This window comes from Schistocerca piceifrons, chromosome 5, assembly GCF_021461385.2.
Source record: "Schistocerca piceifrons isolate TAMUIC-IGC-003096 chromosome 5, iqSchPice1.1, whole genome shotgun sequence".
Taxonomy (NCBI): Eukaryota; Metazoa; Arthropoda; class Insecta; order Orthoptera; family Acrididae; genus Schistocerca; species Schistocerca piceifrons.
Window position 1 is genome coordinate 167,833,741 of NC_060142.1, and position 18,083 is coordinate 167,851,823.

Genomic DNA, 18,083 nt, shown 5'->3' on the forward strand with positions numbered 1-18,083 from the left:
GGCCAGTAGAGTATCTGGGTTGTATTGTAACGTGCTTTTCAGAAGAGATCTCCACCCCCCTACTCCTATGGATTTATTGACACCGCTGCAGGATTCGTGGTGTCAGTTCCCTCCAGCACTACTTCAGACATTAGTCGAGTCCGTGCCATGTCGTGTTGCGGCACTCCTGCGTGCTCGCGTGGGCCCTAAACCATATTAGGCAGGTGTACCAGTTTCTTTGGCTCTTCACTGTAGATGACTTACCACTAACACAGATTTTACATCGGAAACTGTTTGAAATGAATTAAATGTAAATACATGTATGGTCAAAGTAGCGTTAGTGGAAAACAGTAAATTCGGGTTCGAGTCCCGGCGTGGCACAAATTTTCAGTCGTCACGACACTGTCAGGAGGCGTCTTTATTTGTTCGTCTGAAAAGTGGACACCGCCCTGTCTCTATGCAGAGAGTTCACACTGGGCGTTTCTCTTTAAAGCGGCGCTTTTCACGATGACGACCGCCGTGATGCAGGGGACGGCGCGGAACGGAGGTCGTGTCGGCTCTGCTGGAGATTTGCATGCGCTCAGACGTAACTCTTGTGGCGCTATGTGGTAGGGCGGGGAGGGGGAGAGGGTCTGTGGGGTGGGGGTGGGGGGAGCAGCAGAGCCTGTGGACGGCTGCCAAGGCGTCGCGAGGCGCGGCTATTAAGCGGCGCCTCTGGTCTGCTCTGCTCTGCTGCTGCTCTCGCCTCGTTCTCAGAGAGGCCAGCTACGGAGCCGGAGGAGTTCGCGCCTGCGCACGCCGCAACCGGGTGAGAGTCAAGTGGCGCCTGATAGGTCAACACGGATTCCGCTGGCGGGACGTTTTAAGTGTTCCGCTCATGTTCAGAAAATTTCTTTTTTTACGTATCCTTGACATATTGTCGGTTGGAAGACTGACTAATACACTTAAGGAATAAGATATGTTTTACTCTACAGCCGTAATATTTTATTTTTGCCTATTGGATACCTGTTTCAGTACACAGTGTCATACTTAGGCCATCCCATAATCAAAAAATACCAGTATATAGTTAGAGCAACATTGCAAGACTTCACGGTAAATGATGACAGCCAAAAAAATGTTGAAACATTCCAAGAGAAATTTATGAACTATTTTTCGTCTGTTACAGAAAACGTTTGGTATACAGAGTGGTCCATTGATCGTGACCGGGCCAAGTATCTCACGAAGTAAGCGTCAAACGAAAAAACTACAAAGAACGAAACTCGTCTAGCTTGAAGGGGGAATCCAGATGGCGCTATGGTTGACCCGCTAGATGCCGCTGCCATAGGTCAAACGGATATCAACTTAGTTTTTTTTAAATAGGAACCCCTATTTTTTATTACATATTCGTGTAGTATGTAAAGAAATATGAATGTTTTAATTGGACCACTTTTTTCGCTTTGTGATACATGGCGCTCTAATAGTCACAAACATATGGCTCACAATTTTACACGAACAGTTGGTAACAAGTAGGTATTTTAAATTAAAATACAGAACATAGGTACGTTTGAACATTTTATTTCGGTTGTTCCAATGTGATACATGTACCTATGTGAACTTACCATTTCTGAGAATACATGCTGTTACAGCGTGATTACCTGTAAATACCACATTAATGCAATAAATGCTGAAAATGATGTCCGTCAACCACAATGCATTTGGCAATACGTGTAACGACATTCCTCTCAACAGCGAGTAGTTCGCTTTCCGTAATGTTCTCACATGCATTGATAATGCGCTGACGCATGTTGTCAGGCGTTGTCGGTGGATCACGATAGCAAATATCCTTCTACTTTCCCCACAGAAAGAAATCCGGGGACATCAGATCCGGTGAACGTGCGGCCATGTTCTGGTGCTTCGACGACCAATCCACCTGTCATGAAATATGCTATTCAATACTGCTTCAACCGCACGCGAGCTACGTGCCGGACATCCATCATGTTGGAAGTACATTGCATTCTGTCATGCGGTGAAATATCTTATAGTACCATCGGTAGAACATTACGTAGGAAATCAACATACATTACACCATTTAGATTGCCATCGATAAAATGGGGACCAATTATCCTTCCTCCCATAATGCCGCACCATACATTAACCCGCCAAGGTCGCTGATGTTCCACTTGTCGCAGCCATCGTGGATTTTCCGTTGCCCAATAGTGCATATTATGCTGGTTTACGTTACCGCTGTTGGTGAATGACGCTTCGTCGCTAAATAGGACGCGTGCAAAAAATCTGTCAGCGTCCCGTAATTTCTCTTGTGCCCAGTGGCAGAACTGTACGCGACGTTCAAAGTCGTCGCCATGCAATTACTGGTGCATAGAAATGGTACGGGTGCAATCGACGTTGATGTAGCATTGTCAACACCAACGTTTTTGAGATTCCCGATTCTCGCGCAATTTGTCTGCTACGGATGCGCGGATTAGCCACGATAGCAGCTACAACACCTACTTGGGCATCATCATTTGTTGCAGGTCGTGGTTGACGTTTCACATGTGGCTGAACACTTTATGTTTCCTTAAATAATGTAACTATCCGGTGAACGCTCCGGGCACTTGGATGATGTCGTCCAGGATACCGAGCAGCATACATAGCAGACGCCCGTTGGGCATTTTGATCACAATAGCCAGACATCAACACGATATCGACCTTTCCGTAATTGGTAAGCGGTCCATTTTAACACGGGTAATGTATCACGAAGCAAATACCGTCCGCACTGGCGGAATGTTACGTGATACCACGTACTTATAGGTTTGTGACTATTACAGTGCCATCTATCATAAAGCGAAAAAAGTGGTCCAACTAAAGCATTCATATTACTTTACGTACTACACGAATATGTAATAAAAAACGGAGGTTCCTACTTAAAAAAAAACGAAGCTTATATCCGTTTGGCCTATGGCAGCGCCATCTAGCGGGCCAACCATAGCGCCATCTGGTTTCCCCCTTCAAGCTAGACGAGTTTCGTCCTTTGTAGTTTTTTAGTTTGATGCTTATTTCGTGAGATACTTGACCCGGTCACGATCAATGGACCATTCTGTATAGTACAACCTTAAAAGGTAGTCCACTACTCCTGTCACGCAGTGACAACCAGAGCACTCCTATTCGTGGGCTGTTGAAGGCGTAGGAACAGGAGTAGGGGGTGTCACGTCTGCCGAACGTGTTTTGAAAACTTGTTCAAGAACGCTTTATCTGACGCCTAAACAGTATATAATATGTCAGCTTCGTGTACACACACACACACACACACACACACACACATATACGGACACATACGGACACACACACAAGATCGGCACAACTCCTCTAGATGCACTTCACTTCAACAGTGTCAGTCTTCGAATCCAAAGAAAATAGAGCGCAACAGCGATATTAATAATTAAGTAGCACTACACTAATTCTTTAGCAACATACTCATTCATTTCATTCATCTACACTGTATATGTGAATCGCAGTATGAAAATGTTCAAAGCAAAGGGATCTCTGGCACCAACTACAGGTTGTAAACCGCGCACTTCGCCCCAATGAACGAATCAACGTACAGTACTTCGCTCTCGGACAAAAAGAGACTGTTGTGGGGCGGAGCGAGTGAGAAATAACTGGTGCGCGCTTATGATCACCTGTAAGTACAGCCTTCAAACATAACTCCGTACTATCGGGATAACAGTTCTAATTTTCGCACGAGATCGATTCCCAGGGCGTGTACAGGGTGATATATTTATAGTGTCGTGGCCATTTTGCTCCGAAACGAAAGGGGAAAATCGAAATTTTTTTCATACAAAATTTGCAGTATTCATAAGAGGACATAAGAGAGTGACTGTAACTCGTCCTTCATATGGTACTCTCAATGTTTTTTCAGTGGCTAGTAACTTTTTTTAAAAAAGGGATGGTGTGTGTATTTTCTTCCAACGAAATGGAGAGGTCGTTCAGTTTTGAGTATAAAAGTTGTAATACATTTATCCGCTGGGGTGATAGGTGATGTGATATTGGACAAATAAGAGAGAAAAACGTTTTCACAGATTTTGACTTCACTGGCATTCATTTACATACAATACGTATAGTACATGTACACTGCACAACCACAATTCCTATTCACATTAGAACGAATTTCAGTTTAGTAAATGCTCAAAGTGACGACGATGAGCTTCAATTAATTTCTGAAAACGCGCTTTAATAGACTACTGAACAGCGCTCAACATTTCTTTGCTGTCCGCCCCTGGTAGCTAACAGGCCAGGTTCGATTCCTGACTAGGTCGGAGATTTTCCCCACTCAGTGACTGGGTGTTATGTTGTCCTCATCATCATTTCATCCGCGTCGACACGGAAGTCGCTGAAGTGGCGTCAACTCGAAAGACTTGCACCAGGCGAACGGTCTATCCGACGGGAAGCCCTAGCGACACGGCATTTCCATTTCTTTGCTGATTTATGCACAGCCATTTCTAACATTCTGACGCAGATTTTCGGGTGTGGTTGGTATTTCTTAATAAACTACGTCCTCCTTGGATAACCATAAGAAAACGTCTGGGGGGGGGGGGGGGGGGGCGTTGGACTCGGGGAACGAGCAGTCCAATGGATAGGCCATCTACATCCTATCCATAGGTCAGGATAATCTCTGTTTAGTATTTCTCGAACTATAGCTGAGTAATGAAATGGGTAACCATCGTGTTGATACCAAATGAAAGCCCGTTCCACAAGGGCCATGTCTTCAAGCAACGTGAAAGTTCTTGATTCAAAAACTTTCCGTATTTCCTGCTATTCAGTTCACCTTTCCTGAAGTACGGTCCAGTGTTACGCAATTCCAGAATTCCACACTAAATATTCATGCTCCACTGCCTTTGATGTTCAACGTCCTGTAACCATCTTGGATTTTCCACTGATGAATAATGTGTTTTATGTAGGTCCACTTGAACGCCATTTGTAAATATCACCTAAACAGAAAATAAAATTTTGGAAAATGTATCGTTTTCAATTTGTACTAGAACCCATAGACGAAATTCAACACGCTTCTGGAAATCATCCCCACGAAGGGCTTCATGTAAACTAACGTGATATGGGTGGAATTTATTACGCTTAAGTATTCGAAGAACACTCCTTCGCAAAATTTTCGAATCACGTTCCAATCGACGGGAACTTACGTGAGGATTAGCGGCAACTGCAGCTAATACAGCGACTTCCGAATTTTCCCAAATAGCATCTCTTCTTCAATTATGTTTTCTTGGTGCGTCAATCCCGATTCTGAAAATAAGTTCGCAAGTCGTTGAAAATTTCTTGCTGGTGGCTGCCCTCTTTCAGGGTACCGTTCTCCGCATAAGTTGCAAGCTGCTCTAGCGTTCCTATGAGCTTCAACATAAATGTATATCATACCGATTCTCTAATTAATCGTGTATCGAACATCCATGATTACAAAACGAAGTGGAGTTTACGGAGAATAGTAGGTAATGTTCTTACGAGGTTTAAATTGGCTCTAGATAAATTCGTACCGATGTCAACAAACCTGTAAACAAAGTATCGTAATGAGAATACAACTGAAACATCAACAAACCAGCTTACGTAGACAAATGGATACTCTTCATTGAATAACGATAACAAAATAAATATATATAGAGAGACAAGTCATAGTGTGTGAAAAGCATTTGCTGTCTTATTTGTCCAATATGACATCACCTATCATCCCATTTCCGTAGAAGAAAGTACACCACCCCATTCACAAAAAAAGTAATTTGACCCCGAAAAAAAAGACTAGCTGATGTCAGTGTCTTTATGTCCCCTCATGAATACTGAAAATTTTGTATGAAAAGATTTTCGATTTTCTTCTTCGTTCCGAGGAAAATGGCCATGACGCTATAAACGCCTCACCCTCTGTATCTTGCACATACCTTGAAAGTGTGTTTTTTTCTCCTTAAAATATGAGGTCAAGTTGCTGATGTTCCCTTGTCAGTGTTATCATGCCTTCGAAAAATAAAGGTAATTTTTGTCACTTTTTAGTAATTTTGGACTAGAATGTTTCAGAATCTGCTATGACACTAATACCCTCTACAAAATCCAATAAGTAACTTTATTTAATCATAACAATACCGCGATGAATTATTTTTGGACGTAGCACCGAGTATAAATTCGGCAACTATCTATACTTTCACTTTATACTTGCACATTAATTTCATAATTTTTAGATGTCTGTCATTGAGTTTTATGAGTATTTAACGTATTGCAATTATTTTCAAACATAAATAGGATTCCCATGGAACATGTTGCAAAATTTTGGTGAGACACGAATTTTTTAAGCCTTTGTTTTAACCTTAATTTGCCCTGAACAATGCACTGATTCAATATTAACTTTTCCTTCATAAAATCCAAGTTCAGTACTGAGGAGGCTACGAGAAAGAATCACAAGAGTATCACGTATCAAAAATGTGTTTCAGAACATGCAGCAGTGAATTAATAGTTTTGCTAGAAACTAATTTCAGTTGAGTAGCGAGTTGAAAAATTTACGATTTTGCACTGGGTCAAAACATACAGGCAAGGGAGGGGTCTCGGCTTTTGTGCCAGGCTGTACCATTTGTCTGTGGCGTTAACAAGCATCAATACACCCGCGTCGGGCAGCACACGAGAGAGAGAGAGAGAGAGAGAGAGAGGGAGGGAAGGGGGACGGGGTGTTGAGGCAGCAGTCAGCCAGCCAGTTAGTTATACGTCGGCAACTGGACAGTTGTTAATCTATCGCGCCAGCCAGCAATATGGAGTGGTAACCACGCATTAAGCGTCTCTATCGGTTTCTGGATAATTGTTTTTGTGTGATCAATCGGTTAAGCTGAGTGGAATGAGGATGAAGTGAGGCAATTACGTAAACTGCGTGCAAATCATCTGCGCGCCGCCAGCACTACTTGTCGCTCTGACGTCACTAATGAGCGGCAGACAGCGCTACCTTCCGGTGGAAACGCCCGCCGCCACACATTTCCCGCGGCCACACCGTCGGTGTATTTTCGGTGTCAGAATGAGGCGCAATTTTACGAGACCCAAGAGCTGATCAAATGTGTAACCTCGGGTAGCTTTCCGCAGCTAATAGTAACACGTCTAAAGAAGAAGTTGCCTTGTCAGACGCAAAGGTATATGCAACAAACAAAATTAGGTAAAGAAACAAGCAGACGCAGTTCGCATGTAACCAAACAAATAGCTGCAGCGAGGTCCTGTAAATATGAATTCAAACCAGTCAAAAAGTCAAAGAGTAACGTTAGGAAAAAAGCAAGAGAATTTTACTGTAGGCTAAATAGGATGAAGCCGAATCCAAAAATAGCCTGGGAAACAGTACGAAAGTGAGGAATTTTTAAAGAGCTTCAATTCTACCAGTATCTCCCCATGCTTTCCAAACTTCGCAAAAGTTTTCTGCTTAAACTGTGAGACAAACACTTCTGGAACACAGGCTTCCGTGGAGAAGAGGCTTATCGCAGCCTAGGTGATTGTTTTCACTACAAAAAAAAAGGCAAATATACTGTTAGACGCTCGTCGATAGAGCATTAGAGACGGAGAACGTAAGGTAAGGATGCGTAAGGAATCAGTCCAGTCACTTCAAAGGAACCATCTCCGAATCTGACACATGTGATTTGCGGAAACAACGGAAAACCTAAAATTGTATTGCCAGAAGAGGATATGAATCGTCGTCTTCTCGAATAAGAGTCTAGTGGGCTAACCACTACGCCACCTCGCTCTGTGCTTCCGCTTTGAATTTTTCATTCTTCCCGTGATGTTGAGTAAATCGCTTGTCCGCGATATTCCTTTCTCCGTAAGTGCCAGTCTAGAAAGGTGTGAAGAAGAGTCTTTCTGAATTTGTGTGACTTATCGCGTAATCGAAATTTAGCTGATTTCTTTTAGTACTCGTGTGAATAACTTCGCGCTTTTCTTTATTCAGGGTCAATTTCCACTTTTCGCACCATACAGATATCTTATCTAAATCATTTTTCAAGTCGTTTTGATCATCTGATGACTTAACAGGACGGTAAATGACAGCATCATCCGCAAACAATGTAAGACTGCTACTCAGATAGTCTCCTATGTCGTTAATATAGATCAGGAACAATAGAGGGTCCGTAACACTTCCTTGGGGAACGCCGGATATTACTTCCGTTTTACTCGATGACCTTCCGTCTATTACTACGAACTGTGACCTTTCTGATAGGAAACCACGAATCCAGTCGTATAAGTGAGGCGATATTCCGTAGGCACGCAGTTTGGTTAGAAGGTGCTTGTGAGGAACAGTGTCGAAAGCCTTCTGGAAATCTAAAGATATGGGATCAATTTGACATCCCCTGTCGATAGCACTTATTTCTTCGTGAGTATAAAGAGCTAGTTGTACTTCACAAGATCGATATTTTATGAATCCGTGCTGACTATGTCTCAATAAATTGTTTTCTTCGAGGTGCTTCGTAATGTTCGAATACAGTATATGTTTCAAAACCCTACTGCAAATCGACGTTAGTGATATAGGCCTGTAATTCAGCGGATTACTCCTACTTCGCTTTTTGGGTATTGGTGTGACTTAAGCAATTTTCCAGTCTTCAAGTACGGATCTTTCTGTGAGCGAGTAGTTTTATATAATTGCTAAATATGGAGCTATTTTATCAGCATACTCTGAGAGGAACCTGACTGGCATACAATCTGGACCGGAGGCCTTGCCTTTATTAAGTGATGTAAGCTGCTTCGTTACTCCGAGGATATGTACTTCTATGTTACTCATCTTGGTAGTTGTCTTGATTGGAATTCAGGAATTATTACTTCGTCTTCTTTGGTAAGGGAGTTTCGGAAAACCGTCTTTAATAACTCCGCTTTAGTGGCACTGTCATCAGTGACTTCACCGTTGTTATCGCGTAGTGAAGGTACTGATTGCGTCTTGCCACTGGTGTGCTCTATGGACGACCAGAATCTCTTTGGGTTTTCTGCCAGAAAGGATGCCATTTCCGCCGGGCAGCTGAACCTAACCCGTGGGATACCTCAGCCAGCAATAGCACGCGACATTTAATTTTTAAAGACAAGGATTTTCCTCCGGTAACAGTCTGACAGCACCAGCGCGACCAAGAACACAGTCCGGAGGTGGGCCGCTTTTTTACCCCAGGATGCGTCCGTTAATTGGTTCGTGAGACTCCTGACTGCGTGACGTATCCGCAGTCCGCCGCGGCGAACTCTGTTTGGAGTGGTCCAGCCGGCGGCGGCCGTGCGCGCCGAATCGCCCCGGCTCCACTCCACCAGGCCGCCGCCGTCGCATAATATTGGTGCTGGCCCCGGCGCGGGCGGACCTCCCTTCTTCCCGTCACCCGGACAGTTTAATTAAATGCTTCGGCTCCGCATTAAGAGATCGATTTATTGTGTGGAATCTCCGAGTACGAGCCGCCTCGCCCGGCGCACAATGAGCTCTCCGTTTAATTCTCGCCTCGTCAGCGGTGGGCCTCGGCGGTGCAGGGACGGGGGAAGGGCGTAGCGGGTAGCGGCTACGGAAGGGGGTGCTCCGCGGTGGAGGTATTAGCGTCGTCGAGACGCCACTCGGCTGATGCCAATTACGCCTGATTCGACGCTCTCCTCGTCCGCTTCCACCCCCCTCCCCCACCCCCTCTCCTGCGCCTCTTACTAACTACTCTGGTGGCAAGCAAGGTACAAGGTACTCGTGTCACTGGAGAATTCTATAGCTGCGCCTGGCGACGCAAAGGTAGCGGCACTTTTACGACTAATTGTCAACGTCTCTGCCAACTCAGAGTCTAGGATTTGGCAAAGCATTTCTACAGATTAAATTGTAAATGCCGTGTGCCTAGGGCCTCCCGTCGGGTAGACCGTTCGCCTGGTGCAAGTCTTTCGAGTTAACGCCACTTCGGCGACTTGCGTGTCGATGGAGATGAAATGATGATAAGGACACTTTTTTTCTCTAGCTGCTCATTTTTATGACCGACCGTCTGTCTAATTTCTTATGGTGGGTCGTATGTTGCCACATAGCCACTGTGACTGGGTCCGGGGTCTGGTGTGACTGAAAGTAACACCACCCCGGCTCCCGTCCCCACCCACACCGTTGCTCGTGTCCCGCCACGTGGAGGCGGGCTCTATTTGTTTACATCCATTTGATATCTTTTTTGTGCAGTTTTATAAAAACTTATAACTAATACAAAATCAAGTGAGATATTAATAAACAAAACGAAATTATATATTTATTTAGAAAGAAGGAAGGAAGAGAATTGGATAGAGAAGAGAGAGGTATAATATTGCCCGTCACCTGGTTGTGGGCGGCGGTCCGGGTCTTGGTTCAAATGGCTCTGAGCACTATGGGACTTAACATCTGAGGTCATCAGTCCCCTAGAACTTAGAACTACTTAAACCTAACTAACCTAAGGACATCACACACATCCATGCCCGAGGCAGGATTCGAACCTGCGACCGTAGCGGTCTCGCGGTTCCAGACTGACGCGTCTAGAACCGCTTGGCCACACCGGCCGGCCCCGGTTCTGCCGGCCGCGGTGGTCTAGCGGTTCTAGGCGCTCAGTTCGGAACCGCGCGACTGCTACAATCGCAGGTTCGAATCCTGCCTCGGGCATGGATGTTTGTGATGTCCTTAGGATAGTTACGTTTAAGTAGTTCTAAGTTCTAGGGGACTGATGACCACAGATGTTAAGTCCCATAGTGCTCAGAGCCATTTGAACCATTTGAACCCCGGTTCTTGGAATGACCCTCAAGACGCTGGCCATCGCTCACCATGCCTTTAACATCTGCCATCCTAAAAGCTAACGTAACTAGGAGAGATTAGGGTACGTTAAAGCTAGAACTGAGACTAAAACCTCCATGTCCAGCCTGATAAACTATTTACGATATACAATAGAGAGGTAACTGCTTTTGTGCTTGGCTCAAAGTTGCTGATGGAAGGGTGTTTATGGTAAAAGTAATAAACGTAATGACGCTAATGGTTTGTGTTGAGCCTACAAGGCTCCTAGTAGAGTACATCAGGCGCAAGCACCTCCCGGCCCCGCCGACAACACGACCTGAACGGTGGTTTTCCCCGATCAACCCATCCGTCGGGTTGGGCTCAAAAGAGAGGGACCACAATTAAGAACCTTCCATCCAGACTGAGCGCTGCCTCTTAACGGAAGGTGTAGGTCCCTTGAAGAGGTACCTAGTTTTAAGCTCTTATTAGACATGGAGGTACTGTTATCTATTTACATATTTACATATAAGGAGCAATCCTTTTTTATGATTGTGTGTGTCTTGTGCACCTCTTGTCGGTTGTTCCAGACTGTTCTTTGAAATGGTGTAGGTTGACGCTATGGATCATCCGCGCTGGACGCTTCAATATCTGTGTTGGTGCCCTGGTCTGTACCTGTTTCTTCTTCATCACTCGTAGTGTTAATCATGTCTGCGTCCCCCTGGGCGTCATGATGTCTATTTTGACCGAAATGGACAGAAATGTTGATGATGATGATGATGATGAAGATGACAAGGACAACGTAACTTCCAGTCCCTGAGCGGAGAAAATCTCCGACCCAGCAGGAAATCGAACCCGGCCCGTTGGGTATGACATTCGGTCGCGCTGACCACTCAGCTACCAGGGGCGGACTTCTACACATTGAAAAATCAATACATTGAGAACGATGGAATGTTACGAGACGATATAGAGCTGTCTCGACTGGTTTCGAAATGATGCACAAATCGTGTGTTGTGAAGCCTCAGGGTATGTGACTAAAAGTTATTGAACAGATCCACAGAAGGAATGCAAAATGGACATCAACATCAGCAGCGAACTTGAATTTCATTATCTTTTTACCATCTCCGGTGAATATTTGTGACAAACAACGAGAGTTCCTGTGGGGTGGGGTTTTTCTTTTTGAAGCCACCTATTCTATGAAGTAGGCTGGGGACCTCTGTATAATGCCCTGCAGCCACTCACAGTGATGGTCCTCGTTTGAGAATAATCTACGAAAAATAATTTTACGTAACCCTGAGCCTTACCAGACAGCTCTTATCATATAACTAGAAGCTGGTGCAAACAGAATCCATGAACAATTGAATGGATTTGGATTTCATCTTCTTCTCTAGCAAGTTCATGTTTATTCCGAAACAGTTCAGGTGTGTTCCGAAGCATATTTTAAATATTTTTTATTGGCGATAAAAATAAGCGTCACCTGGCTGTCATTATGGAGTACATTTCGATAGAATAGCTTTCGTTGTGCATGTAGCTCTTCCAGAACTATTCACAAATATTGTGTCGCATAAAGTATCGTCAGAACTCACAAACATTTCAATAAAGATTTAAAAAGTACCCCCCCCCCCCCCCAATGGGACTCGAACCTATACCCTTCAGCACGGAATTGACACAACTTGGCCGCCACGCTATTGCAGCGTTCATAAAATAAGCTGTTATTAAGGTTATATGAATCATTACAATTCTTCTACCTAGATTACTCGTAAAGAGGACGTCGGCAGGCTGACTGGCTGCAGGGTGTGATACCTGGAACCCTACACCACTGTACAGGAATTTAAAAAATCTGTCTCCCCCTTCATATTTCCACGTGGCTCACTTGTCCTATTTGAAAATCATCATCAGTAGCGGCTCAGTTCTGCATCTTATTCACATCTTTGCTACGGTGGAACGTATTTTGTATCATACACAGTCCAATAGCTCCTGTTAAAACTTGTAAACTGTCAACGGCAAATTTGTAGCGTGCAAGCAAATACATATAATTTGTAATACGATGAAAAGTCCCGCCGTGCAACTGATGTGAAGAATAATTCTCACTGACAATGCTTCAAAATAAAAGAAACGTGCGTATCACACTCAAGGTATGTAGCTTAGTTGGAAAATTTTATCTGATACACTAAGAAGGAGATTCGCCTATTAACAAATGAATAATAAACGTCATCTCAGTTTTTTTGTCTGCAGTGTGGAAGATACGGAACAGTCGGTTCGATATTTGATGTTAGAAATCGGGGCAACGAAGGCACGACGCATTTCATTTCGTACTATCGCCCGCTTCTTTTTTTCTGGTTTAACGCTTGGGTTGATTTTAAGGGCAGCTCCTCAGTTTTCTTTTAAATTTCAGCCGTTTTTTTCTCACATTACACATTAGTACCAGTTGTCCGAGTGTACTATGCAACAGGAAAAACGGTGTTCGGTGTAAAAGTTTGCGTTTTCACTGCATGTTTTTATGTTTAAACGCCGTCCATACTGTTTTTTTAACTGAATTTTATCGTGTTTCCTTTCTGGAGGATCGTAGTCGCAATTTCTGAAGACTGGCCACTCTTGGTTATTATGACAAAAATATGTTAAATATAATATTATGAAGATTTTCCAGAGAGCCTAAGGCGATAATGTAATGAGTTGTTCTCACCACACCTAAGCATGCTGTTATTTTTATAGAACAGCTGTTTCCATATCGGGTAACTTGTCGCTTTCGTTTGGCCCTATTTACGAGACTCAGAAATTTCTTGTGAAGGTTTCTCCTAGAATGTGTATTTCTATTGCACTCCAGCACTAACTCCGAGAATAAAATAGTTTCGAGCCAATAGTTCGCTACTTGATCTGCGGATGGCTCTCCTGAAAGTTGGAGCTCACTCGCTCTGTATTATATGCTATCGGGTGTTACTGAATCAAGTGCTGAAGAAAGTAAATGAAACCCCGAATGTGAAAGCGTTATGTAACTGTGTTATGTTTATTTCTGTACTCCGTGAGCCAGCATAAACGGTTATATTTCGTTACACAACCACAATGTGCCAAATAAACCGCAGATTAATGTAATGTAGATGTAATTGTAATGTACCTGATAAAGGCAGCGTGCTGCGAACGTCGTGCTGGTACGTATTAGTTAAAAGTAACTGAAGTAGTGGAAACTATTTTTTAAAAATGGAGAAAAGGAGTTGTCAAAGTCGCTAAAATTTTGACAATTCCTGCAATGTTTCAATAGTAGTTGCTGATGAGCGACGCGGAACTCCGTTATGCCTTACAAGTAGTTTGAACTTAAATTCTGAGATCACGCGCCTTACAAAACAAAAGCAGATTCAAAACCACAGACTTAAATTAAATCCGTCCCAACAGGCCTTGGAAGCCCCAACGGTACTGACCGGCCGCCGTGTCATCCGCAGCCCACAGGCGTCACTGGATGCGGATATGAAGGGGCATGTGCTCAGCACACTGTTCTCCCGGCCGTATGTCAGTTTCCGAGACCGGAGCCGCTACTTCTGAATCAAGTAGTTCCTCAGATTGCCTCACAAGGGCTGATTGCATCCCGCTTGCCAACATGCGCTCGGCAGACCGGACGGTCACCTATCCAAGTGCTTGCCCAACCCGACAGCGCTTAACTTCGGTGATCCAGTGTTACCACTACGGCAAGGCCGTTGACAAATTTCACAGACGATTACGAGTGCTTCATTCGTCGTTTACAAATGACACATTTAAAGCCTCGATACTGTTGATTGTTGATAGATCGTGTAAAAAGCCTGCTGACTTGTAGGAATTTTCCTAAAGAGGAAACGTTGCCATAACGAGCATCAGATGGTAATGCCAAATACCACTGCTCCATGTTGGCACATTACCTAATTCGCTATGAGACAACGGCCTTGCCGCAGTGGATACACCGGTTCCCGTGAGATCACCGAATTTAAGCGCTGTCAGGTGTGGTCGGCACTTGGATGGGTGACCATCCTGGCCGCGATGCGCTGTTGCCATTTTTCGGGGTGCATTCAGCCTCGTGATGCCAATTGAGGAGCTACTCGGCCTAATAGTAGCGGCTTCGGTCAAGAATACCATCATAACGACCGGGAGAGCAGTGTGCTGACCCCATGCCCCTCCTATCCGCATCCTCCTCTGAGGATGACCGGTGGTCGGATGGTCCCGATGAGCCACTTGTGGCCTGTAGACGGAGTGGTAATTCGCTATGGAATTTAGCACCATCCATCAATGGTCAAAAACATCGCCTGTTTATTTCAAACAAGAGATCCATCGAAATACTGAGAATTTGTAAAAGCACCGTGCAAAGTAGCGCCCAGGACCTTCAACAATGTTTATCACGTCTGGCAAACTTTTATCAGTACAGAGGATCTTATTTCATTAATAACTGCATGGTATGTTGTGGCGCGTTAAGTTTAGACTATAGCAGTGGTGGGCGATGGTTTTGCTCGGGGACCGCTTATTAGAATCTGAGATTAGCAGAGAGCCACAGCTCTTAAAGTGATTGCATGCATTAGTTAAGATAAAAATGGTTGAATAAAAATGGTCCGCATAAAAGCCTTTAGCGGGGGGTATGCGGCCCGCGGCCCGCTATTTGCGCACCCCTGCCCCAGAGAGTGGAGAGACGTGAGGAGACTGACCTGATGTAGTCTGTCTTGCAGAGGATCATGTTGGCCTTGGTGAAGCAGGAGCCGCCGATGTCTGCGAGCATGGCGCCGCAGCAGGAGCACTTGAGGCAGCCGTTGTGCCAGTAGCGGTCGAGCGCGTGCAGCAGGAAGCGCTCCACGATCTTGCCGCCGCAGCCGGCGCACACCTTCACCGTGCCGCCCGTGCAGTTGTTGTTGTTGTTGTTGGCGGGCCCGCCGTTGTTGTTGGGGTTGGGCCCCGCGCTGCTGGCGGGACCGCCGCCGGGCCCGCCGCCGCCCACCGTCGTCGCTGCGGGGTTGTTGTTGTTGGCGTTGCCGCTGTTGTTATTGTTGTTGTTGGCGTTGTTGAGGTGGTGCTGGTGGTGCGGGTGCATCTGCTGCGGGCCGCCGCCGGGCCCGCCGGGTCCGCCCCCGCCGCCACCGCCGCCGCCGCCCCCGCTGCCCGGGCCGGGCCCGAAGCCGTGGTGGTCCCCCGGTCCCGGGCCGCCCGCGCCCAGCACGTGGCCGTTGCTGACGGGGCCCCCCGGGCCGCCGCCCCCGCCGCCGCCTCCGGGAGGCCCACCCCCGGGTCCGGCCGCAGGGTGCGGCGGGTGCGGGTGGTGGTGGTGATGGTGGTGGTGGTGGTGCGGGTGGTAGGAGCTGTTGTCCGGAGGCGGCGAGTGCGGACTCGCCAGCTCCGTGTAAGCGTGGTAATGCGGGTTCATGGCTGCCGTGGCCAGCTTGCCGGTGTGCGGGGCTGCTGCCGCGCACAGTTCTGCAACACACGAACAACACGCGGCCGCTGTAATACAATACTCTGTTTCAAAGATCGTCGGGCTTGGTGGATGTCACGAACGAGACATGTGGGGAAAAAGACACCAAACAGTTTAACCCTCAGATTACCAACGGGAAGAATGTGTCTCACCATAGGTTATTGCTATGTATCAGTGTCCCACTGGTAAAGGGAAGCCAGCTACTGGTTAGCAGAATTCTTATAATTATAGATTGCACATGTAGCTGGTGCCTTCCTTGAGTTCGCCGGCCGGGGTGGCCGAGTGGTTCTAGGCGCTACAGTCTGGAACCGAGCACCGCTACGGTCGCAGGTTCGAATCCTGCCTCGGGCATGGATGTGTGTGATGTCTTTAGGTTAGTTAGGTTTAATTAATTCTAAGTTCTAGGCGACTGATGACCTCAGAAGTTAAGTCGCATGGTGCTCAGAGCCATTTGAACCTTCCTTGAGTTCCATTGTTAACCCTCGTCACCGTATTGTCACAAGTGATTGCTTCGCACCTGCATATAGGCAACCACATTACCAGATTCGTGAAGCGGGCTGACTATACGCCTTTTCAAATACAATCGCGTCAACGACTTGCATTCACGAACTAGTACTAGCCACATCACAAACGTAGCCCATATTGAGCACCTCTAGTATGAGTTAAAAGATTGGAGAGATCCTCTGCCCACTGATATGTGTCTCCTACCAAAATATCTAATTAGGTTTTGCGCAGTGGTCTTCTGAAACCCAAGAGGTTCTTATGAGTAATCCTTTGTGTCATACTCCCCCGCCCCACCCTGATTGTAAAACGAAATGACCGGAATTATTTTTATCGTATTCTTACTTCTGACTAACACATTAATTAAAATAACCATACACCAAAGTTTTTGAAATAAAATTGATGGTCAAAGGTTAACGCCGTACTTGCTCGACGAATAGTTCCAGGCACCATTAACAATTAATGTTCGACATATACCCAAGAAAGGTTTTCACTTCAAATATTTTAACAGAGTGTAGCTAACAACTCCAGAAAAGAAAAGGAGCACATGAAAGAAGTATACATCAACCAGATGGACGGTAAGGACAGTAACATAAAAGAAAAATAAATACCCAAAATTTGATCGGCTGTCAATTTAGAAAACTTCGACGATCATGAGGTACCATCTATAGTCAAATCTACCTGGTATTTCGCGGTTAACAGAAAAACAGGTACCGTATTCATTTTGATTATTCACCAATAAGTTCCCTAACTAATAATTTAACAGGTACTGAAGAAGACAGGTTTGTACACAAAAGTCTCGACGTAATATGGCACTACAACAGACAAAAAAATCACTTGCGTCAATAGACCGTGCCCTAATCGCTATTAAACTAGCACCTTTCCTACAGTCAGACGAGATACCATTTCCAAACGCAAAATGAATGAAACCAACGGGATTTAAGTCACACGACTATCTCTTAAAAAAAATACTGAATATTTTTCGATATAAAACATCTTATGCTGGATAAGACCAGAAATAATAAAGAAAAGTGCGCAAATTTCCTAAAAATAGGACTCAGGTGAAAAGTTCAACGATCATAAGGACTTTGCTGTGATGGAAGCAGTTACTGTTTTACAGTTTATTGTTTTATTTATCTTTTTAATATTTCAATCTACTGCATATAATTTCTGTCTATAATATCACTTTTCCATTATCTATGTTTTAAATTTTTACACGATGTAAATGGAGTACCTTCCCCTAATGGAACAGAAGAACATCTTTTTTTTCTAGGAATAATACTAATTCTATTTCCTTTTATTATAAAACTGTCAATCCAGAAAGAGGAAGGATTTTAGTTTTAATATGACACCGTTAAATTTTACTCAGTAAGAAGTGTTTGCTCATTAATAATGTTTAAAAACACTTGGACATTAAAAATGAGCTAAAATAATAAGCACTAAAAGAACTTAACAGGGAAAACAATTATAGCGGAGGCATTATTGGAG

The 18,083-nt window shown here is 44.9% G+C and overlaps 1 protein-coding gene across 1 annotated transcript in view; it reads right to left on the reverse strand.

The window, feature by feature from the left end:
- LOC124798839 (LIM/homeobox protein Lhx3-like) overlaps window positions 1-18,083 on the reverse strand; it is a 556,731-nt gene that overhangs the window by 249,947 nt on the left and 288,701 nt on the right. Inside the window, exons 2-3 of the mRNA XM_047262370.1 lie at window positions 15,852-16,096; window positions 15,337-15,749 (exon numbers count right to left, since the gene is read on the reverse strand). Of these exons, the coding sequence (XP_047118326.1) occupies window positions 15,337-15,749; window positions 15,852-16,046 (608 nt within the window). The 5' untranslated portion in view covers window positions 16,047-16,096. The remainder of the gene's footprint in view (window positions 1-15,336; window positions 15,750-15,851; window positions 16,097-18,083) is intronic.